At 29.3% G+C, this 26,564-nt stretch overlaps 1 protein-coding gene and 1 pseudogene across 1 annotated transcript in view; one reads left to right on the top strand and one right to left on the bottom strand.

Moving 5' to 3' along the window:
• Positions 1–25,163, bottom strand: part of LOC105205062 (ankyrin repeat domain-containing protein 12) — a 72,760-nt gene extending 47,597 nt beyond the window's left edge. Inside the window, exons 1-2 of the mRNA XM_039449990.1 lie at positions 24,616–25,163; positions 11,326–11,529 (exon numbers count right to left, since the gene is read on the bottom strand). Of these exons, the coding sequence (XP_039305924.1) occupies positions 11,326–11,529; positions 24,616–24,742 (331 nt within the window). The 5' untranslated portion in view covers positions 24,743–25,163. The remainder of the gene's footprint in view (positions 1–11,325; positions 11,530–24,615) is intronic.
• Positions 17,406–18,020, top strand: LOC113004579 (annotated as a pseudogene).
• Positions 25,164–26,564: the final 1,401 nt, after the last annotated feature.

The raw sequence follows: 26,564 nt of genomic DNA, 5'->3' as shown, positions 1-26,564 counted from the left end.
TGCTGACATAAAATGTCTCAAATCTGTTCTTATGTTGTTAAATACGTACGACTATGCGTTACGTTTTCAGCAAATACACAGCATAGTACACTCAACTAGTCAAAAATTCATGCTCAGCATTAAGTTGCCTGATTTTGCAAAACATGCTTGGCTATCAGATCGGGTTGAAATGGATTTAACAAATGAGCGCCACCGCTAGGCACCCACACCGCGGGGGATTTTCTCGTGAGTTAAGTGCGGTCACAGGCGTTATTATATCTAAACGCCACCGCGGCCGACTTCCTAGCTCATACTTTAGTGAGCCTTTAAGATCTGCTTGTTGTAACCTCGAGATGAATCTCAATCTTTTTAAATGTGACGTGTGTGTGTGGAACGCTGTTTCTCATAAAATTTTATATTTTTACATGTAAATAACAATTTGTATTGTTATTTAATCTTGTACATAAATTAAATGTTTAATTCAAATTTAATCTTTTTTAATCCTTTATAACAAAAAGAATACAAAAAATATTTTTTTTGTAAACTAAACATTTATTACGTTTACATTAATGTATACTATTTTGATAAATATCTATCTGGGTTCTGATCTTATTTTCAATCGGTCTTAATATCGTATTTTCGGTGCAAAAATCCCAAACGATTCGGATTAATTTTTTGTTAATCGGTTTTAATCGCACATGTTCGGCAGGGTGGTGACAATTCAGCAGAAAGAAGAATTAACTTATTTATTTTTTTTATATTTGAAATAAGTAAGAGTACAAAACATATATTTAACCGTTTTTGACATGTTAAATTTTTGCTGAAATTTATGACTCAGTTGTTAGCAACTTGCTCTCATGTTGCTCTTTATGTATAGCGATAAATCGTTGACAACAAATACGCAACATATTGGCAGCAAAACGTGATGAATTCGTGTGATGTCAAACCAAAGGCAAATAAGTCACACATCTTGTTCTAAATTTGCTGAAAACTAATGCCCTTTGTTTTTGGCAACATTGCAGCAACATAGACAGGTAGCTGTCAGAGTTTAAATTGATTTTAGAAGCGATCGCCACCTCTCGAAAGACAAAGACAAACCATCAAAAGTAACTCTACCCAAGAAAATGTCTTCTAATAGGTCGTTCGGAACCGACATTAAAACTGTAGATCTCATATATCTACGGATATGTGCAAAAGAGATCACCTACGCGCTGACAAACGTATGGCAAACGAAGAAGAAAAAAAAAATGATTACGTTAACGCAAATAAACAAGCTATTATCCAATCTTTTCCAAAAATATATATAAAAAGACATCTTGTAACTGACTGTAATGCATCATATACTGAACAAACAGACAAAAAGCTCAAAGAGAGAATTGTCGAGCTTCACATTCGCACGGTTATATTCACGTATTTGATCTCAGAGTGTAAGATGCAATTTCGTTATTTTGAATAATGTGTGATTTTGATTACAGAATTATATTTGTAAATGTCAATCAAGTTTATTTTCCTGATGGTAGTGATATTCAAAAATCTAAATATGATTACACAACACATGACTTCATAAAATGCGCCGCATGCTGAAAATATTTGTTTTAAACAATTTTATAATTTGTATTTGCATTCGATAAAATGTAACAAATCTGCAGAAAACATTTAATTAAATCAACGCTTTTTTGTATCCTCGTACGGTTGAATATCTTGTCTATTTGCATTAGAATAATCGTCTTTATCAATTTTATTTATCAAAATATTAGAGAAAATATTTTGACGTATAAGTCAAATTTATTTTAAAAATAAATATATGTTTATAACATTGCATGTATATTTTATTTCTATTTTATACAAATTAAAAATCAATACGGACAAAAATATAAATCAAGTATTTATTTCTGATTAAATAACCTATATATTAAATAATTAAGAAAAATAAAAATAAAAATTGTGCCGCGTAGCAATTTTGAACCGGTAGTCTAGTCATTACCAACTGTGTATATGAGACTGTTTGTCGAGTGTTTTTCTTTAAGTTATAGTTATTTAAACGTCGGATTTTTTATGCAAATATTTATTATTGAAAAAAGCAGCTAATATTATAAAATTTAAATTAAACTTACAATACCTAACACATTTATACTGCAACATATATAAATACGCATTTTCTATGCAAAATATATGTAAGATAATATAAGATAATACGCATTATACATTCAAAATATAAATGAAAATATGTCGTTAAAAAAATTGTTCTTTACATTAATAATATTTATTTATGTCATTACGTAAATGTTATTCATTTCTGAAATTGAGTAAAACATTTTTGTTTTTTATTACTTATGCATATACTAATACAATTAACAAACTTACTTTTGAAAATTTATACTTATAATATTACAGAATAAAGTAATTTAAATAAACTTTTACAGTAAAATATTTTAAGAATTATGTAAATCACAATAAACATACGTTTCCATACTAAAAATGATAAATATTTACATAGTTTGTTTCATACAGTTTTTAACCTTAAGTTTTATTCTTAGAAATGCTAGTTATATTGTACAAATACTTCTACAATAAATATATGAAATATCGAATGCACTGATGACAAAGGAATATTGTTTTTATAATATAAAATGCATATAAATCATTTAAAATATATAAAATATGTGCAAAAATCTGCAAATTTATACAAATAAATATACTTTTTTTTAAAATGCTTTTTCAAGACAAATTTTTAATTTAACTTTCCATTCTGCTTTCTAAAACAATATGCATCTCCATAAGCATAAAATTTATATTTATAACGTATGTACATATTGGGTTGTTCAGAAAGTAATTTCGTTTTTTGCCAACAAAGGGCAACTTCACACTTAACCCGCATAATCATTATATATTTTGACAGCTGATATAGCAAGACTTGCTTGTGAAAAAGTTCGATTGATTCTACGCAGTAGGTTTTGTTTGGTGCCCTATCAAATATGGAAAGTAAAAAGCAGCATTTTCGGCATATTTTACTTTTTTACTATCAAAAAGGTAAAAATGCTGTTCAACTAAGAAAAAAATTATCCGATGTGTATGGAGAAGATATATTGACAGAACGCCAGTCCTAAACTGGTTTGCAAAATTTCGATCCGGCAATTTTGATGTTGAAGATGCACCACGTTCTGGAAGGCCAGTTGAAACTGATGAAGACACAATAAAAGCATTAATTGATGCAAACCGGCGAATAACAACTCGTGAGATCGCTGAGAGGTTAGGTTTATCGAATTCGACCGTTCATGATCATTTGAAACGCCTAGGTTTAATCTCAAAGCTCGACATATGGGTTCCTCATGTTCTTACGAAAAGAAATCTGTGCCGTCGCGTTGACGTCTGTGATTTTCTTCTCAAACATCAAGAAAATGATCCATTTTTGAAACGCATCATCACTGGGGACGAGAAATAGGTTGTCTACAACAATGTTAAACGCAAAAGATCATGGAGTAAAAAAGATGAACCGGCTCAAAGCACTTCAAACGCCAATATTCATCAAAAAAGGTGATGCTATCTGTTTAGGATTTCAAAGAAATCGTTTTTTTTTTTTGAGCTTCTACCGGACAATGATCAATTTTGAAGTGTACTGTTATCAGCTGGACAAATTGAATGACTCACTTAAACAGAAAAAGTCAGAATTGATCAATAGAAAAGGTGTAGTGTTCCACCAAGATAATGCTAGACCTCATACAAGTTTGGTAACTCTTTAAAAGTTTTTACAGCTTGGATGGGATATACTGCCACACCCGCCATATTCTCCAGATCTGGCATCTTCTGATTATTATTTGTTCCGGTCTCTACAAAATTTTTTAGACGGTAAAACCTTTACTTCAAATGAGGAAGTCAAAAATCATCTGGATCAGTTTTTTGCCAGCAAAGAACAAAAATTTTATGAGCGTGGAATCATGCTACTGCCAGAAAGATGGCAAAAGGCATTGGACTAGAATAAACAATATATAATTCAATAAAATATTTATTCACTACAAGAAAATCGCCTTTCATTTTCATTTAAAAAAAAAACTTTCCGAACAACCTAATACATTATACTCGACTCCAAAACATAAAAAGTTTCACACATTAAAAAATGCTATTTCTAAGGTTCATTCAACAAAATGTTCAAACAACATAACAACTTATCTTCAACATAGATTCACCACATTGAAGGAGATCAAAATCCATGATAAACCCACTCTATTTTCTCCTTATAAAATACAATATTAATTATTCGTCAAATTTAGTAAATAAAGCGAATGTGGTAGCAGTTCAAAACTCAATTCATGAATTTTAGCTACTGCAACAGCTAAAGTGTGAGCCGGTGCATTGTCTTAAAATGCCAAATACAATTTGAATCGCTATCAAATATTTGACAGATCAATTTGAAATTTTTAAGACAATCTTATAAAGAAGGAAACTATTCACTTAAAAATTACTTGAAAATTTATGTCATCAATATATCATTATCAATATATCAATATGCCATTAGTAAACTTTTTGAACAATCCATGTACATTAAATGGTAATTATAATACTGCACATGATACATTATAATAACAGATTGTATGTGTTTATACATATGTGTATGTAAAGAACATATCACTCTCATCACAATCTATTGGGTTTCCTATTGGTAATCCTGATTCCTATTTGGTCTCAAAAAATATTCCGCACGTTTACGGCCCTGTCTCGAGTATTGATCTGCACAGTGTTGTCTACCACTCCTATATGTCCAATAAATGCTTCATCTTTTTCGAATATTTCTCATAAATTTACAAAGATGTTACGCACTTATGGATTAAAATGTCAATAACAAACTATTAAACTTGATATCAATATTGTTTTTCATTTTCTTCACTTATTTAACATGTAAACGTATTTTTTATATGTATATATACTTTGTGTATTTTTATATGATTTGATCTGGCGAACATAAATGTCAAAGTAGTTAAAAGTTAAAAATGCTATGAATCAGAACTGTAAACTATTTAAATTTTGTTGAAATTGTAACACATTAATTAGTATGTGAAATTTATAAAAAAATAGAATCTAATTATTTTGTATTGTGAACATAAAAAATTTTAAATCAATAATATCAATATTGATAATTATAATTATAATGATTTATTGTACTATAGAATAAAAAGCAAACTTTTCAAACAAATTATATAACTGTATGGATATACAACTTGAACAGGGTATGTAACTTCCTTTTTTAAATATTTACAGAACATTAATAGTAAAATATAAAAAAAATATTAATATAACCCCCTTACCAGACCTAATAGACATAAACATCTCATCTTTGTCTCCTCAATTTTTTAAATGTTTCTTTGACATTTAACTACTGATATGTACATATTGATACAATTTATACTTTTGAAAACTTAAATTATCCTTTTTTAATATGTTAAACAATGTTTTTAATTATAAACAAATGAAAATAAAACAACGCAATTTTTTACGAATTAATTGGGCTGCACGTAAATTAACAAAGTTAGAAGATTGTAAAAATTTTGCAAATATTAAATACACCTTAATATATTATACAATATATAATTTAATGACAATTTTTCACCTGCTCAATTTTTAAAATATAAAATATGTAAAGATACTGAAAGTAAATCTTTCTGTAGAATGCAATTTATTATGTACAAATAATAAAACATTTTAAAAATAACAATTTTCTAAAATAATAATTCTTCAATAATTTTTCAATTATAACTTTTATAAAGAAAAAACGTAAAAAATTACATTATATTTCTATCTCTTCCCTTTTTATTTTTTAAATCGTGCACTGTATTAAAAGCAATAAAAGTTAAGTAAAATTTTAATAATAGTTTAAAGATTAAAAGCACAAAATAATTTATCGCTAACAAACTTACATATACATACGTATTTTAATTATAATTAAGAGTGTATTGATATAAATTTTAATGATACACATACGTCTTAATACAATTTATTGTATATTTATATATTATTTATTGTATATACATTTTTTTATATATATTATATTCTATTTTTTTATTTAAAAAAAGTCGCTAATTTGATATAAACGCGGTAAAGTCAAATAGATATATTTGACATGTCTGAATTACTTTATCAACCTATTCAATCTTTTTCATATCAAGATACGTATAGCTTATCAATATTATCGATATCACAACAGTTTTTATCATATGAAGGCAAATAAGCATGGTAATTTCTTTTGACAGCTGACCCAATGGTTATCGTAACATCTTGTTATTGAATTGATATTTTGTTGATAATATTAATTATGCGTATATAATGTACAAATGTTTCCTACAATAATAATTTCTTAATAAAAATGTCACTACGTATTTATATAATAATCATGATATTAAGAGGTACTTTCACCACTTGTCATGTCGTTCATCATGCTTGAACGCGCAAAATGTCAGCTCTGTAATTTATAAACTTTAATCACGAATAATTTTAAAATTACACCCTTAACATTTTCGTATTACAATTTTTTTCTTATAGCGTTTTCGAGTGCAGTAACGTAGATTCTAACCCGGTTCGTGGCAGATTAATGCCGTCACATGCTCTATTTTATGTTCTCATTGGATAATTCTAGCATATGGCGTTATTAATCTGACTCAGATTAAGTTAAAACCCACTGCATTCGAAAACGCTATTAGAATGTTCCAAAAAATCTACTATAAAGAGGAAATGCGGTAGTTTTGGGACACCCTGTATATTTTTAAAGAAAAAACTTGCGTCGAGTTTCTTACATCGTCAACTCCTAACTCTGCAATTATTAATTAAATATTATTGCGTACAGTGTTCTATTTTGTTTTTGACAGTCAAATATCCATCCAGAAATCATGAAATTTTAGAAAAAAAAGTTTTAAAGAAAGGTTGTAGGAAAATATAAATAATGGTAAAATTAACTTTCGAAAAATTGATTTTTTAAGATAAAATCAAAATTTTAAAACATTGAAATTATGATTTTTTTACATAATTCTTTTACGTATTCTGCATAGGGATCGAGCAGATCGAAGCAATTTGAATCGCAGGGCAAATTGGATCATTATAAGTTTTGAGTTATCATTAGTTTTTATTGCATATAATTTGTTTCATTATGCTAATTACTTCCGCACGTTCCCTCTGCAGCAGAAATAATAGACAATTATGTATGTGATTTAGTTGATACAAATGCAGAATTCGTGACTGCAAAAAGAAATTTTGTCTTATATAAAATCACGGTCTCAATTTTATGAGCGTGTAACAAAAAGGCTTAATAGATTCTTTCAAAAAATTTATTTATTTATTTATATTTATTTTTTTTAGATTTTATTTCTTTTAAACTGGTGATCTACTTTGCCCCCAATGTGGCAAATCGGAAAATTTCCTTTTCTTGAGTTTTTCACACAATAAGAAATGTTTATGTACTATTTTATTATTTAAAACTCAAGCCAAAGATGTAAGATTAAGAATTTATAGTAAAATTTAATAGCAAAGTTAGTTTTATATTAATTTTTTTATTTGCAAAAAAAAAAACAGTTCGTTTCAGTCTACCCTATACATAAAAATATTAAAGTAGAATTATAAATTGTCAAAAAAGCAATAGTTTATGAAAAGTTTTATACCTTACATATATTTTGAAATATAAAATTTCTCATAAACTATTAATTTTTTGATAACCATATTTTAATACCGTATTTTGTATAATCTAATGAAATGAAGTCAGTTCAGAAAAAAAATATAAAGTTTTATAAAATATAAAGCTTTTCAAAAAAAGATATATAATTATACAATGCAAATTGCAAAATTAATAGAAATGTAATTATTTATTAATGTTTAAAGGATACAAAATAAGCCAACATTTTACATCACATGTTATAATTTTCAAATCAGCATTAACAATTTTCCATGTAAACACTTTTCCTGACAAAAAAGGCGAAAAGATGAAATTATAGGATACGAAAGGGCGTTATAGAATATCATATCTTCTCTAAAGAGATTACGGAGAGTGGAGCACAGATAGTATTCTCTACTCTGATCGGTTCCGATTGCTTTTTTTACTCTGTTCTTTTAATATAAACTTCGGGGTGTGCATCAATTAAATTCATGATTAATTAGTCGGTATGTGCTGGTGACAAAATGGCTGTTTCCATGTTTTTTAACATAAAATCATTTATGTTTTTGACACTATTTCTAAATGGCGTTTAGTTTGTACAGAGTAAACAATGTACAGAGCATTGCATTCGACGCATCCTATAATGGTATACAATCTATTTTTATCTCAGTGCTTAATACATCTTTTTCTTTTTTTATCAACCTATTCAATTTTATCGGGACAAAAAACCCATCGAAATCATATTTATTTAAACAGTGGTTAATTATATCATTAATATGCCCAATTTTATATTATGAAAGAAAAGAACAGGGCAAAACAAGAAATTACATAAATGTTTTTCATTAAAAAAAAAAAAAGGGGGGGGGGAAAGAAAAAAACTAACACAATTAACCCACAGAAAAGCACTGAGAATTTAAATTTATAATAAAATAGTAACGTGCGCTTAATGTTTGTCCTTCTTATTGCTCGTTTATTTTTTCGTGTAAACCAGTCAGCCACATATTTTCGTTTTCTCAAGATGTACGTAACAAGCGTCAACTTAGTTTATTAATTTTGAATATCTTTACCAAAATTTACTGATTTTAAAAAAAACCAAGGTCTAACCTAGATAAGTTAATATATTTTTTTTAACTAAATTAAGTTAAAGTTAATGGTTTATAAAATTAATTTAGTTACGTTAAAAGTTACATAAACAAAAAACTCACTAATTAAAAGTTACGTTAAGAATAAATTTACTTGAGTTAAATTAGAAATTAATTTTGAAAAAACATTATTTATATTAAATTACAAAATCGTAATTTTTTAATGTTAAATTACTCAAAACAATTACAATATGAATCAACAAACAAACTTAATATTTTGTTTATAAATTAAGTTTGTATAATATAACAAAAAAATCTTATTTCTTATATGTAAATGTATTTTTCTCTTACAATTTTGTCTTTTACATAGATAGATAAATTTTTAATTTGGGAAAAAAGTTAATGAATTAAAGTTAATGTGTTTCAAAAATAACCGGTTAAAAATTAAATCATTAAAAATTAACTAAGTTATTAACTTTTAACTTTATTAATTAACTTTTAGCTCTTTAACAAATTACTACCCAACCCTGATAAATACTATTGATAATGGAAACGGATAAGCACAGTGGATTTCTTGTATTACTTTCTTCCTCTTATCTATTTTCTAATCTCTTTTTCTTTTCAGTACTAAATTGACGAATTCTCTGGAAAGAACTCATGTGTAATCGCCATAATAAATGTTTTATATTAATATTAATGTTTTAACCGACTCACCTAAACCTAAGGTTGAAACATTGTAAATAAAGTTAATTATTAAATACAGTTTGTTAGTTTGTTGACTAAACTTCTAACTATTTATTATTTTTTACCACTGGCAACTATAATATAAGTAAGACTGTATGTGCTTTAAGATTAGAAAATTTTTAATGCAATTTATTTTATTTTATTATATCTTTTTATGAATAATATAAACTAAATACAGTATATAACGACCTGTTTGTAATATAAACATCAGCATGAAAGGTACAGAATTAATAAGATTAAACGCACATCAATTTAAAACGATGTATTGCCTTTTATCGACAATACTTTTATACAAATTTGCAAGTTATGCGAGAATGTACGTGAATCCACATTTATTACTAATCGATTTTGCACAATCAAGAAAAAATGGTTAAAGAAACAATTGTGTCAAAAAAAGATATAGAATTTAAATTTGAAAGTAAATTTTCAAAAATTTTTCTAAGTACAAATAAAATTCCATAAAAATCCATGATTTTCAAAAATAAATTCCCTGAACAATTTTCCCAATTTTAGATGCTTGTTAACTAAAATAAAGTTATTATTAAATTAATTTTTAATTTAATATCGTGATATTACTAATTCTTGTTTAACTTAACTGTGTTTTACCAAAAAGTTATTCAGTTTCGTGAACTTGAAATATATTGTATATAAAATCACACAACAAATATCAGCATTAAGATCTAACTATAACTTATAAGGCTTGTCGTTTAATGTTGTGTTTTCACATACGGATCGATATTTTGTTATGTTTAAAAGTGGTAAATTAATTTAACCCTTAAACACATAAGTGGGTCTGGGAGATCTTCCCGAAAAAACTTTACTTTTGTGCCATTTTATTTTAGTTAAGCAATAAAGTTAGTCAATTATAGCAGTCGATAGAGGAGACTTCAAACTTTTTTTCCACCTAGCCCAAATCTTTTTTCTCAATCCGTTTTCACACAGTAAGCAATCAAAAATCTAGGAGAATTTTTAATATGTGTTTAAGGGTTAATTATTGAAAGAATAATGACAAAAAATGTGTATTAATCTTATTGTTAATAATCTAATATAAAATACCTTAATCTTCTAGTAGCTAGTCTAACACGTTTACAACATTAATTTTTAACTCGGTTTTTTTATAAAAATGTATCAGTAAATTTAGAATCTATGTAGTTCTGTTACACTTAAAAATTGAAAATAGAAGTGTACGTAGCTGGTCTGATATATAGTGTTTCTTAAAACTAAAATAAGAGTTGAAATAAATTTAAAAACATATCGATAAATTCTTCACTTGCAATAGCATTTTTCCTTGGCTGTATTATCATCCACTAGTGCAACATTCAGACAGTGTTTCTATGGCTAATGGCGGCAAATTTTATTCGGTGTAATGAGTTTCCGCGGCTTCGGTATAGTGTAAGTTTTATGCATTAAGTGTGATTTCGCTACACTAACTCAAAGGGGCGGTGTAGAGCGTGTGCATTATAACCATGGACTGCAGTGCAGCGTTTACATGCTGGTGTAGTGCAAGATTGCATCAAGCACGCACTCAGTGCATCCCAAAAAAAAACGCTAAAAATACAATATGCGTCTAAAAAAATGCGACATGCATATGCATTCAGCAAATCGTAAATTCTTTTTTATCAAACATTTTCACAACAATTAATGGAAAAAAAATTACAGTCGATACAATTTTTTTTAATAACATGATACTTCCACTATGCAACAGATGGCGCCTCTGTTACAAACAATAAACAAAGTAATTGTTAAAATAATGTTACATTTTTTACGCATAATGTATTTTTAAGTAAAATCAGTAAAAAAATTTTTTAAATGATAATAAGACAATGCAGTCTCAATGATTAAAAAAGCTTTCATCGATACAATTGATTATAATTTGACATTTTAACTTACCATTTATTTCTCTAGATGCATTTATATCATAGCCATTCACAAGCATCTGCCGTACTCGAAAATCCTCTTTGCGACTGATTGTTGTTTGAATGGGCGATTCTCCATTTTTATTGGACCAGCGACCTTTTGCACCACGTTGTTGTTGCAACGATGATGTTCTTGAAGAGGTATTCGTTACACTCGTATTTTCCGAACGATTTCCACCTAATTGAATAAAAAAATACTATGATTATTAAATCATAATAATAAAAAAAGATAACTTTCGTATAGTAACTTACAACAATAAAGTTATAATTTTAATAAAATTAAGCATTGCAAATAATAAAATATTGTTTAAATGTTGTAAAATACTTCTTCAAATCATTTAAAAGAAAAATATGGCTATCTTAGATACAATACTGAAATTTTTTAGAAGTATCTCAGAAATATTTCAATTAAAAAGTGAAACATTTCATTAAAGTTGTGAAACATGTCTGCATCATTGAGACAGTTTTGAAATAACAAAATGTCCGCGGTTTTTGTACTTGATATTTTATAGAAAAATTGCTAAAAAACCTATCTACATTGGCCGTTTTTCGATATCTTATAAAATAACTTAATTCCCTATGGAAGGGGCAAGGGGGAGGGTAAATTAAAAAGCGCTGTATCTTCAAACTTTATGAGGTACAAAGGAAAACAAAAATGGTGCAAATGGATACAAATGATTCTCTTTCGAATAGTGTAAACAAAATTTAAAAATCTTGTAGTTGGACGCTGACCATTTTTCAATCCCTTTGTGTCTTTTACCTTGAGATACAAACAAAATAAAGAGTAGTACAACAAATAGGTACAAACGACCTGTACTAACCATTTTTATTTTTGATAATGTTAAGCGCTAAGTTCATATTGGTAAAAACTTAAAGCATAAAAGCAAATGCTATTTGCTACTTAACTCTTCATGGTCACACTGGGTCAAAATAACCCGAGCATCATTTTTCATGCTAGATTTCAGAACAAGGGATTAGTCACTGAGATAATTTTTATACAAGGGCTAAGTAATTCATCGACAATCCAAACTAAATTTTGGGTAATCCAATGTAATTTTTAGGAAATACTAATCTTAGAGTAATATCAAATAATCTGTAAGTAACTTTAGGTATTCCTAAAGTAATCTCGAATAATCTGAGATAATCTAAAGTAATCTTTGATTTTTTGTAAATGTCATTAATAAGCATTTTTTTGCAATAACATACATTTTCAAAATCAATTTTTGAAGTTGGATTGCATAAAAGAATTGCTTTTTTATAATGTAAAAATTGTCTTCGTTAGGTTTCTCTCAAGCTGCTGATACACGATTTAAAAATTGCAAAATTACCAAATTACTTCAAGCAAATTTCTTCGCGTTAAGAAATTTGTCCAAAGTAAATCATTTAGTTTCTTAAAACGGAATTCTGCCTAGCGAAGTGAACAATGGTTTGCATTTATTTCCCTGCTGATAATGAATACAGATGGAATAATGTTCAAATTGACATGTAAAGTTTCATAAATCAGGTGTCCACTTATTATTCAAAACACATTTTAAAGAAGCTGAAAATAACTAAAAATACAAATATATAAAAATTGCGAAATATATCCTTACCTACAATAAAAAGATATAGCAAAATCTGTTGAAAAATTCTTTATATTAAATTATTTTTCGGATTTGTTTTAGAATTGTTAAGAATTACTGTTTCAAAAAGTTGTTTTAAAAAATCATCAATATTATTTGGGATCGAGGAAATACTTTTTTTAAGACATCGAAGTTCGTCGGCATACTCAAAAAATGATTTTTTTTTAATATTATTTTCTTAGACTATTTTTTAAATTTTATCAAGATAAGAAAAATGTTGCGTAATAAACATTTAATTTAAAGATACTATTTGTCGTTTTTTTAAATCAATTTTGTCGAATGTATTTTTCATTAAATGATGCTTTTTTTAAAAATATAATTTTAGTATTGCACATTATCTTATTTTTTCCAGTACTATCTATTAAAAATTTGGCAATTTAGTATCGGAATCTGAATTGGAATTATTTTCCTCTACAATAGTCTGGGAGAATGTTTTTGTAATAAAATCTGTTGTGATAAATACTAAAATATATTACGCCGTTTATTATGATGGTATCTAGGAAGGGTCTTGGGAAAATTAACTCATCAAATGTTTAAAATAAAATTTAGAAATTTTTAAGTGGCCGCCAAAAAGATGACATTCAAGAAGTTGAGAGTAAATATATACTTTATAGCCCTATTAATATGCAGGGTGTTAATCCTTTAACTATTTCTCAGTCTGACAGAAAGCTGATTATATAAAACAATTCAAAAAAATTAAAAAAAAGTTTTAGTTACATATCTTTATTAAGCTGGACCCCCCACCAGCAAAAATCGAGTTTGCACTAGGTCAAAAATTTAGTGCTTTTTAGGTGCTAATTTAGTACCCTAGTCCGAATTTTGGTGCTCAAACCGTTTAGCAATATTAAAAAAAGGAGGGGAAGAGGTGCAGCTTAATGGCAAGCTAAACCCTCCCATAATAAAAAAAAATATATATAGTGGTCACAAACACAAAACACGTACACTAGAATTTAGTGCTAATTTAACGCTCAAAGAAACCTCTAAAATAAATTAAAAATATATAATTATTTAAAAAAATATCACTATAAACCCAGCGCAGCATTGCGATCTCAGAGAACAATACTTACAGACCACCAAATTTGTATGTTTTCGGTAGTAAAATAACATAGAAATACAATACAGAAAATACAAATAATCAAAATATAACAGGATTCAAAGTTATTAATATAATAATAATTATTAATTCATCCTGTTCGATAGCGCAAAAAATCAGTTATCAGATCGTCGACTTTGACGCTTGTATAAATTATATACTAAAATGTTATTTAGATATTGTAATATTAAAATAAATTAATTGCGAATTTGGTGCTCGATGCCAATTGCTAAAAAATAAATTGTTTATGCGCGGAGAGCACGCGTCGCGCTCTAACTTTACTCTCCAGATCGTCAGAGAATTTGGTGCTCGTAAAAATCTTATACCAAAATGTTCCTTAGACATCGTAGTATCAAAATAAATTAATTGCGAATTTGGTGCTCGCTGAAAACTGTTGTAAATAACTAGTTTATGCGCGGCGCGTACCCTCCGCACGTGAAAAATTTATTTACAACATGCAACGGGCACTAAATTCGAAATTGATTTATTTCTAAAGTAGGATGTCTAACAACATTTTGATATATAAGATTTTTATAAACACCAAATTCTCTGACGATCAGAAGAGTAAAGTTAGAGCGCGGCGCGAGTTCTCCGCGCATAAACAATTTATTTTTTAGCAGTTGGCATCGAGCACCAAATTCGCAATTAATTTATTTTAATATTACAATGTCTAAATAACATTTTAGTATATAATTTATACAAGCGTCAAATTCGACGATCTAATAACTGATTTTTTGCGTTATCGGACAGGATGAATTAATAATTATTATATTAATAACTTTGAATCCTATTATATTTTAATTATTTATGTTTTCCATGTTATTTTACTACCGAAAACATACAAATTTGGTGGTCTGTAAGTATTGTTCTCCGAGATCGCAATGCTGCACTGGTTTATAGTGATATTTTTTTAAACAACTATATATTTTTAATTTATTTTAGAGGTTTCTTTGTGCACTAAATTAGCACTAAATTCTAGTGTACTTGTTTTGTGTTTGTGACCACTATATATATATTTTTTTTATTATGGGAGGTTCAGCTTGCCATTAAGCTGCACCTCTTCCTCTCCTTTTTTTAATATTGCTAAACGGTTTGAGCACCAAAATTCGAACTAAGGTACTAAATTAGTACCTAAAAAGCACTAAATTTTTGACCTAGTGAGAACTCGATTTTCACTGGTGGGGGTCCAGCTTAATAGAGGTTAGTTACATCAGGCTTTTAATAACACAAAATTGGAAGGAGGAGGTCTTGTGCTTTGAACTTTGAATGACGTTTCTATAGGATTTTGATTTTATTATTTAATAAAAAATCAATCTTAGAAAACAAAGTACAAAAGGATGTCAATGACTCGGGATTTTAAAAATAAAAGAGCTTGCTTTTATTAAAATGGAAAATTATATTCCACAATTGAGTATGCAATTAAATGTAAATTTAGTATTAAGATTAACCGTTATGTAGAATAATGTAAATAGTAATGTTGTAAATAGTAAAGAAAAAGAATTGCACATAGTGTAAATATGTTCCTGACGTAGGGGGCCATGTCCTGTAATAAGGTGATACCTCCACGTGATACAGGATGAGTAACGCAAAAATACCTTTCTATATGTACATTTTCTATTGTCACAAAAAGTAAAGATTTTGAAACAGCAAAGAAACTACACTAAAGTCATTAAAGGAAGCATAATATACTTTTCTTTGTTTTGTCATACAATATAAATAATGATTTTAAATTATTGCAATAAATTTTTAAAACTTATGTGTCGCCATATTAGATCCGCCAATTGAACAATTGTAATTATACAGCAGTAATCAGAAACTTACAAAATCATTAGATATCGATGTTCATGTTATTTATACGGATTTTTTAAATTCTCGTCATCCATATTGAATCTGCCATTTTGATTTGTTTATTTTTGAAATCAGTGACCAAAAAAACTATACACAACATGATCTCATATAATTTTATAACTTCTTGAACTTTATTCGATAGCAGTCCGTCAGACGAGAGAGAATGTCGCGCACCGTAGGTAACGCTCTCAGGATGCATTTATGGTGTAAATTCAATAACTTTTTAACAAATAATCGGAAATTAATTTTTCAAAAAAAGAATTAAACTGGAAACAGAGCTAATTTGCCAAAAAATGAAATATTTTGTAATTATTTTTTGTTTTTTTAATTATTTAGTTTTATATTTCAAAATTTATCATTTTTTACGATTTTTAACGATTTTTTCAAAGTTTTTTGTTTATAGTTTGCATAAAACATTTTTATAAGATAAAAAAAATAATAGAGAGAGATATCTTGACCGTTGCTGTATCAAACGTGATATTACTTAATCTCGTTCAATTTAGAATTGTGTTATGACTGAAAATTAATTCGGCGCGCAGTTCATTGAACTTGAGGAAAGTATATAAAATCACATAGACAATACAAGCACGAAGACCTAGCTACGACCGTAGTAGGCATTCTTGTTCAATTTGTATTGATAAAAGATATTTTCTGTATTGTGGGAACATTTCTGCGTAAAATGCCGTAAAGCTGACCTCGCTATCATTTTTTCTTTAACCATAACAAATTCATAAGAAAGTCAAGTTAAAAAAAAAACTGTTTTTGTGATTATTTAAAAAATGGAGGGCGATGGAAAAAAACGGACAACGTAGTTGTTTTCAACGCATCAAAATCCCATAGAAACGTCATTCAAAGTTCAAAGCACAACCCCCCCCCCCCAATTTTGTAGAATTTACCTGTGTAATTTTTAAAAACATATACATAAAAGTTTTAAAATATTTGTTTCCCAAATGTACCTTTTTATTGATACTTAACTTGATTAGACGCAAAATTTTTAATTTAACATTAAGTTGTGATATTGTTTAACAAAGAATCTATATTACTATTGGTGTTTTTTTTTATATTTTTTATTTTATAAAATACCTATTAATATTTTTCAAGAGCTAATTTCACAGAGATTTAATATTTATATTCAATTAAATAGTGTTTTGTTAGTAATAAAAATTCTCAAACCTTATGAGTAGTCGAACTTCTTACTGGTATACATACCACCTTGATCAAAAAGTTCTTGGATTGAAAAAGTTACTGAAATTACCACCAGTCGATGCTCTGAGTCAACTGATTTGAGTACTGTTTTTTTGGTTAAGTTCCCACATCTTTTATTAACATTCCCACTAAATTTCATCGCCATAGCTTGACATTTGTAAAAGTTACGCCGACTTGAGTACATCTACCTCCGCGCGTGTTTTCAATTTTTTACAGTTTTAAAAATGGAGTTGAATTTCCAACAACAATGTTTGTATTAAATTTTGTGTTAAAAATGGATTCAATCGTGCGACAACCTTGGAAATGTTGAGAAACTGTTTCAGCAATAATACTCTAAAAAAAAAAACAACCATTTACGAGTGGCATGAACGCTTCAGAAGTGATCACAAGTCCGTCGAGGATGGCAAACACAGTGGCAGGCCGACATTGAAAACCGACAAAAACATCAATAAAATGAGAGAAATGTTGATCAATAACTGCAAATTAACCATCAGAAGACTTAAACATTGCTTATGAATCCGTTCAGGACATTGTGGTTAGTAATTTGGGTTTGCTACGTATTGCTGCAAAGTTGGTTCCAAAGGACCTGAATTTTATGCAAAAAAGGAACCGCGTTGACATCGCCAAAGACATGATTTCCAAGGCTGAATCCGACCCAACATTCATCAAACGCATCATTACTGGAAACGAGATGTGGGTTTATGAGTATGACACGCAATCCAGACATCAGGCAAGTGAATGGAGAGCTCTAAATGAACCAAGACCAACAAAAAAAACGACGTCGTTTTCAGTCGAAAAAGTAGCGAAGCTCACGGTTTTCATGGATTACAACGATATTGTACATCACAAATGTTTGCCAGAAGATCACAATTAATAAGGAGTATTATTCGGGCGTTATGAGACGTTTGCGTGAAGCGATTCGCCAAAAAAGGATTTGTGGGCAAACAACTTGTGAATTTTGCACCATAATAACGCACCGTCGCAAAGTGCCATCATTATCCGTGAATTTTGGACCAAGAACAAAACGAATACCATTCAATAGCCATCGAATTCACCTGATATGGCTCCTTGCAATTTTTTTCTATTTGATCAAAAGTTCACTATAAAAAACGCGTTTTAACAGTTAAAAAGAAGTTATGAAAAAATCGAAGACGGCTCTGATGGCTATACCGACAATAAAGTTCTATAAAAAGTTTCGAGAGCTAGATCAAGCGCTGGCATAAGTGCGTTGCAGTCGATGGGGAATACTTCGAAAGGGACAATATCACTTTTGATGAATAAACTTGTATTTTGAATTTTCTGAATGAATTCCGGAAACTTTTTATCAAGGTGATATAACATTCTATTTGCAAAATTTTTATATTTTTGTGTTACTGTATGCAATAAATATTTGTTTTGTAAAATTGTATTTTTTTAAGCAGTGAAAATCTAATCGATCTGAATAAATAATATTTTAGCTACTCGTATAAAGTAATCTTAAATGAGCAAAGTAAATTTAGAAAAATTTCTGCTAATCTTAGAAAATATGACGTAATTTTTAATATTCTAAGGTAATCTTGGGTAATATAAGGTAGTGTTTGATAATTTAAAGTAGTATTGGGTAAACTTAAGTAATCCAAGATAATTTAAAGATAATCCGTATCAAGGGTACTTTTTGTACACCATAACTGCTAATGACCAATCCCTCGTTTCAGAACCATCATGGCTTTGAAAAAACGCGCACTTGTCTTTTACTAGAAGTTTAAGGCTTCAATTATCGATAGAAATACTTAGCTTTTAAATCAAATCGTTAGTCTGTGTCTAACAGCCGTTCGCGCAAGATTATTTTTCTCGAGTCAAAGTGTCTATTATACATATTTATTTATTTACAGAAAAATTAATAATAATTTTGTAGTTATTGTACTTCAAACAATTATATTATAATAAATAATTTTTTATCAAAATTTAACATCGTCTTTTTTACATCTAAAAAACGACCTTTTCAATTTTCGAAATAAATATCTTTTCTTAAGTCGCGTATAGTCATACTATTTTTTCTTATAAAAATACATCATCTCAAGAGAATTAGGCTGAAATTGTATTTAAAAATATAAAAAAATTGAAATTATAAATTTTAATTTAAGATATGATTTTTAAAGTAAAAAGCTCATTTTTCCGAAATTAAAAAACATGTTTACGATTTTTTAAATATTAAAATAAAATATAAATAAATTCCTTTAATATGATCAGCACATTTAAATAATGAGAATAGCTATACCAGTTGAAGACAGATTTTAGTACTCAATTTTCTAGGTGAATTTACAAACATTTACAAGATTCCCCAAATTGTGCATCGCATGCTTGTCAGACTTGTCAACTTACAACACTTTCAAGAAAAATCCAAAAATGTAATAACACAAAATTATATTGCTAAATAATTTAATAATTTTGATCCTTACATTTCTACGATTCCCCCCACTTCTTCCACCCTCCATTATCCCAAAAATTGTGAAGAATTTATTGTGTGTGAAGCTGACGTATAATTTCATGAAAAATCACCAAACACTGAAAATTCTAGCTTCATTTTCAATAGTTCTATAGTTCCTGATAGATAAAACAAATAGTTATAATTATTAAAGAAAAAAAAACGCTTAAGACAAAGGGAGACGCCAGGTTCATACAGCGTCTGTTTGTTCTGCGACAGTTTCCGATACAATTCTTCTAGAATTTTAAAAGATTAATATGAGTTCTAGAAAAAGCGATGAACATTGTTTATTTGACTTTTATTTAAAATTATCGTAATTACCGTAAAACAAAATCCTCGAAAATCGACCAGCGTCTCATTCATATATCTGAAAACTCGATTTTTTTGGAAGATAAAAATTATTTAACAATAAACAAATTTTGCATGTTATCAGAACTCCTTAAAAAGCACTTGTATATATTCAGAATTACTCGAAAAATTTCTGTCAGAACTGTCAGTACTGTCAATATGAACAGCGTCTCACGCTCATTCCTATAGATACAGCTTTCGCGGAAAATAAAAACATTTTATTAGCTAATTAACAGTATCAATTCGAACTCTTTAGAAGGTGGTTAAATACGTGCAGAACTATACAAAAAATATTTTTTAGTATACAGAACTCCCGAAAAGTAGTATTTTGTTTTATGGTAAATATAAATCTTTATTTTTTCTACAAAACCCAAAAAGTAATACTATCTTTGTATTTTCATTGAAAAACATTACTCCAGTCTTAAGTAGTATGTACTTAAAAAAATATTATCTTAAATAAAATTGTATAATCTAATTCAATCTAAGTAACACACATCTTTAAAAAAAAGGTATGAAATCTTCAAATTCCACCAATTATAAAGAAAATATATTATTCTTTGAAATAACTGTAATACTATTTTTAACAAATAAACCCCAATAATATTTTTATATAGTATTTCTATTCAAGGGTTTTCTTATTCCATTCCAAGTCTTAAATTATCATATACTAGGGTAAAATTTTAATATTTCTACAAACTCTCTTAAAATAATTAATAAAATATTAAGAAATTAGGTTTTAAGAATCAAACGCAGTTATTTTTGCGCGAACAATTACAATATATACTTTATTGCATCCTCAAGGTTCTACGATTACATTGCCAACGTTTCGACATTGGCACCCACCTTGTGCGTTTTCACATCGGGAGCGGTTTTTTAGTTAAAGGGGATGAGCACAAAAATTTCGTGGTGTATATACTAAAAGCACATAATTAACACTAAATTTTGACGTAAACATTTTATTTATTTTTTTCTCTTAATGGACATTCTAATTTTCTTAAAAGTTTGCAGAAAGATAATTTCCAGCTAAACGGCTGGAGCACAAAAATCGCGATTAGAGCAATAAATTAACACATAAAGAGCACTAAATCCTCTGTACGTTTCATGTGATTGTGCCCATGTTGGTGTGCTAGTTTAATAGACGTCGTTTCGATTCTAGTTCAAGACATTTTCCAATCTTAGTAGAAAAAATTTCTTATCTAAATTTGCAAGGTTGGCAAAATCTCATTTTTTTTATGAAATCCATGCAATAGTAAAAAAAAGGGTTTTTCCAAAAAAACATAACAAAATAACCGGGACTTTTCTAAGAACAATAAAATTAATAAAAAACTTTATTCTTGAGCAGTTTGTTTAGACTCTTATGACTCTCCCACTTGATTCTTGATTATATTCTGATTTATCTTAATCTACAATATTAAATTATTGCATTTGTCTTATAATACTTTGAAGATGCTGTTTCAATCGCGGGACTTATGTAGTTACTAATATTTTACAAACAATACATTTCTGCTTATTGTTATCAACAGAGTAGTATTTAAAACAAAAAAAATAGTACGGAATTATGTATTAAATTTATCGTCAAATTTTATCATTGGTTATCGCTTTTCAAGAAGAAGCTCAATCCTCTCAGAAATCATTTTTTTTATCAAAACAGCTAGAAATATATGAAACCTGATGAAAAGCATATATAAAAATTATTTGTCCAAAGATTTCATTAATTTTGTCGTGCATTTACATAGTTGTCCAGCGAGTTCAGCATCAATAGGGAGAGTATTCAACTTGAGGCCCATTCAAAATAAAATTCGTAATAAATTATAAATTGTAACAAATAAATTAGTTTTTTGTTATAACAGTTAAGTGGCAAACACAAATCAGATGTATTTAATTGATAAACACTTTTAATTCTATTATTATTATTCTCATTAAGTTAAAAATCAATATATTTATCTTTAATATCTTTTTAATTTATGTTCTAAAGTTTATGTTCTAAAAAAACTATTTCACATATATATTAATTTGAATTTAAAAAGATTTTATTACAAGATGTTCTGTCAATAATAAGTGTTATTGATTTATTTTGTGTATAATTTAATAATTACAGTAAAAATATTCTTTTTGTACAAAACATATAAATATATTCTAGGATTCAGTAGACATTTCTATAGTTTTTACCAGTTTATTCCAATTTACCAATTCATGGGATAAAGTCTGGGACAATAAAATCCAAAATTTACAAACATTTTTTTCATTAATTCAACTTTTCCTGTCAACCCTGCAAATCTGTTGTCTCACATTTCTGAAGATCCAAGCTATTCCTCCTTCCTTTCAATTTCCAATGTCCCATTTTCAGATATCAAGGTAACACATTAAATGAGACAAGAGTGTGCTGAAACCATCATTACTATAAACTTATTGAAAATAATTCTTAGGAGGAAAACAGACTCAATGAAGTCCATCCAAGTGAGAGAAATTTTATATCAAGAAATACCTTGTCAGCAGAATTGTGCCTTGTCAAAATAAAAGTTAATAAAATAAAAGTTATAGTTCTATAAAAGCTTCAATATACAGTGATAATAATGCATCTTAATATTTTGAAATCACAATGTTGAAGTGTTAGTTATTTCTTTAAAATTAACATCTCTTTTTGGTTTAAAACTTGAGACATAAGACAGTTATTGTGTGTTACTAAAGACAAAGACTTAAGTCGTAAAACTTGTCTTAAAATTATAAGTTAACCATTCTGCTTAGGCCCTATGAATGCTTTCTAGAAAAAGAACACAGTTATACACTGTGTAACAATATTATACAATGTCAATTTGTAGTTGAAACATTGCTTCTGTGAAAGCTAGATAACCTCCCACAAATAAATATCTATCATTTGGCATCCTTTTCAAAATCATGCAGAAACTGAGGTTAAGAATGTTCGCTAAGAAAACCAGCATCTGCTCCAGTGGTATCAAATATAAATATCTGGTATCTATGAGTGACACAAAATTAGCTATATAGCATTTTAGCTGTACAATTGTGTCAAATTATGTTATAGGTGAAAAACACTGGGTTGTACACTGTGTTACTCAATGTCACATGTGTAGCTGGAAATCACCTTTATATCACAAAATATATGTTTATATTCCATTGCTGTAAAGTACTCATTGATTTTTGACTGGTAAGTCATAAACGTAGTCTAAATTTTAAGTCATAAGAAATTTGGTCATCTTTATAGGCTTTCTACAACAAGCTATAAGTCACTACACATATGACACTGTTGTAAGTCAGAATTATAAGTCATAATTCTTAAGAAATTTGCATCTACAATAAGTCATATTGGATCATTGTGTAATAACATTATGGATCCATGCAAAACGTCTCAACTAGCGATATCTGTATGATTTTCTCACTACAGTCTCCTAACCATCGTTGCGGATTGCCTCACTTGCTTGCTCACATGCACTTGCTTGCTCATAATTAAGCACAGTCAATGATTTAGGTTTGAATCGGTTCTTTCATTAAAAAATGGCTGATCTATATTGCTTTTTGATTGGTCAGTTATAACACAATTTAAGTTATAAGTCGTAAGATATGGAAATTGACCATCTCTGTTTTGTCACTGACTACTGACTTATGATTGTCTTATGACGCACTAAAAACTCGTTATAACTAGCTTCTGACTTCTGACTTATTACTCATAGCTTATTGTAGAAAGCCTATTAAGCAGTCATTGATTACTGATTACTTATTATTACTTTCTGACACTTACTTATAACTCGCTCCTGATTTCTGATCTACTGACTTATTGTAGAAGGTCCATAAAAACAATAATATTTTATTTGCGTAATATTCGTATATTGCTTCATAAACTTTTAGCACATGTTGCGAGCATATTTAGCAAAAATTTTTGGTTGTCCAGTTGACGAAAAGAACAAATTAAATTTTCTGCTTGGATATGTTAACATGTGATGGATTTTAGAAACATCTTTGTTGTAAAATTTTATAACATTTTGCAAAATTTTTTCAGAATTTTGGCAGAAATGTTATACATAAAATATGAAAGATCGAAATCTTTCTGAAAACTTTTTGCAACAACTTGCATGAATTTGCAATGTTGTAATTCAACATTTCCAAAATATTGATCCAATGTATATGCTGTATGAGTTTTGATCTATCGTGTTTATAGTCGAACATTTAGCACGTCTGTCAACTGTATCGTTAGTTGACTGTATAGTTGGTAAACCTGAACGTGTGGGCAGATAGGATGGCAAGATTCATTCGAATGAAGTAACTAGATCTTCCGCATTCCTTCACTTTTCCCGCATAAAGACGCATATAGCTAATACGAGGTTACATAGCTACATAATATTATCACAAAAATACAAAGCATCTGATTACGAACGATACGAGTCAACGGATGTAACGATCGTTGATATAAGACGATGCCATATCTTGGTGCCATCGCTGTTGGCTTGGCAGCTTGTTTCGAATTGTTTTGACGAGCTTGCATCACAATTAATTACGTGAGAATTGTACAACGCGTGTCATCAATACGATCGAATCGGATAAGAAAAGCGCGCGTAATTTTACAGCGTTCACTATCACGTGCATACTTGACACTTTCGTTATGTTCGTTAATCGCTCATTGAATCAGAGTGTTCGCTCCGTGTTTTTCTTTCAAATTTTTATCGCTCTCACCTGATACCATTTCCTGAGAAGTCATTTGCAAGAGTAGCGCGAGCTGTTGTCGCTCGGACATCCGCGCTGGGTAATAATCGCGGATACGACTGTTACCGCCTGCGGGCATTCCGTCCTCATAATTCATGTAACTCGCAGCATAGAAAACGTGGATGTAATGTGCAAATATGCTAATGTAAGACACGCACTCGTCAGAAGAAAAACGCACAATTACGGATATCGCGTGTACGTAGTTCCGTCGCGCGGTTAAACCCGCCACGAGCGAAGATAACCTTAAAAACGCGCGGTCGGTTCACGCCATTTTGACCAACCGAGCTCACACAGAATCAACAACGATACAACGATGGCAACGACAAAGCACGGTCACGCACGCCACCGCAGCACCAGCCGATGTTCATACACGATATACACACAATACGGTTTGCGTAGCGCGTGATTCACGGATTGTCGTTTCCCGGGCCGATCATTTGATTTCACGACGTGACATGTGTTTGCATGCGGGGTCTTCACTTTGAAAACGAGATTCGCGACACTGATTCCGAGCGCAATATGACGCAACATGGTCATAGGCATATTCAGATGCGATGTATTGGCACACTTGCGTCGTGTCACATTCGCGGGAATGTCAAGTTTGGGTAAATGTTAAGAATACCCCCACCACTTCCGATTTTGATGAAATTGGGTTCATTCGACGCGTTTTCACGTGAAACTAACGAATCTGGTAGAAAAAGTGTCGCTCTGCCCCGCGAACCGACCGTTTGTTTTCTGTTCCTGAACTCCCTGAATTAGTGTGCACTTAAAATGAAATAGATATATATTTGAAAGTTAGTGAAAGCAAGAAGAAACGTTCCAGTGCAGTCTAGTGCAGGAATAGAAAACAAGCCTCGAGATATCAAGCGTTAAGAGCCTCGCATATAAAATGCATAACATAACACAAGCACAACATAAGACCGATGCATCAATGAGCATCCAACATAAAGTTGCTATATTGATTTACATAAGATTCCCATTGGTCCAGAGACTTTATGTTACGCTTATGCTCTGTTATGCATTTCATGTGCGAGGCCCTTTAAGGTTGGTTTATGTAGACCGTAAAGGGCCTCGCACATGAAATACATAACATAACATAAACACAACATAAGACCGACGGACCAATGAAAATGTTATGTAAATCAATATGGCGACTTTATGCTGAATGCTCATTGGCCCATCGGTCTTATGTTGTGCTTGTGTTATGTTATGCATTTTATGTGCGAGGCCCTTTAGGGCTGCGTTCAGATTCCCCACCCGAGTGCACCCAGGCACCTAAAGAGCGTTCAGATTCCTTTAGAGTGCCCCTACCGGACATTAGGTGGGTCGTTCACTTTATCACTCTGTCTATCCCGAGAGAGTGGAAAAACCACATGGGTCCTTGAGCCGGGTGAACGGGTGGGTGACGTAAAGGTGCGTTCCAAAATGTATCGCTATAAAAATTTCTATATATTTGTGATAAAGCTCGTATATTTAAAACAAATTTAAAATAAAAAAATAAATTTAATTTAAAATATTATAGTAAATAAAAATTAAAATGTATAAATATAATAAAGAAAAACGTTAATAACCAAGTAAAGTTTAAACGTTTTGTTTATTATTCTGTTTATGTAATTACAGATTAATAAATATTAATCTTTTATTCTATTAATGTAAGGTTTCTTGGTCTACAGTCTCACAAAATCGTTATATAAATATTTATATTTGAGATTAGTATGTTAAAGATTTTTAGTATTATTAAATATTTTCTGATACTAATAAAATATACTGTTTGTTTTCTGTTCCTGAACTCCCTGAATTAGTGTGCACTTAAAGTGAAATACCGTTTGTTTTCTGTTCCTGAACTCCCTGAATTAGTGTACACTTAAAATGAAATACATATATATTTGAAAGTTAGTGAAAGCAAGAAGGAACGTTCC

This window comes from Solenopsis invicta, chromosome 1 (genome assembly GCF_016802725.1).
Source record: "Solenopsis invicta isolate M01_SB chromosome 1, UNIL_Sinv_3.0, whole genome shotgun sequence".
In the NCBI taxonomy this organism is placed as follows: Eukaryota; Metazoa; Arthropoda; class Insecta; order Hymenoptera; family Formicidae; genus Solenopsis; species Solenopsis invicta.
This window is presented reverse-complemented; position numbering and strand designations above follow the sequence as displayed.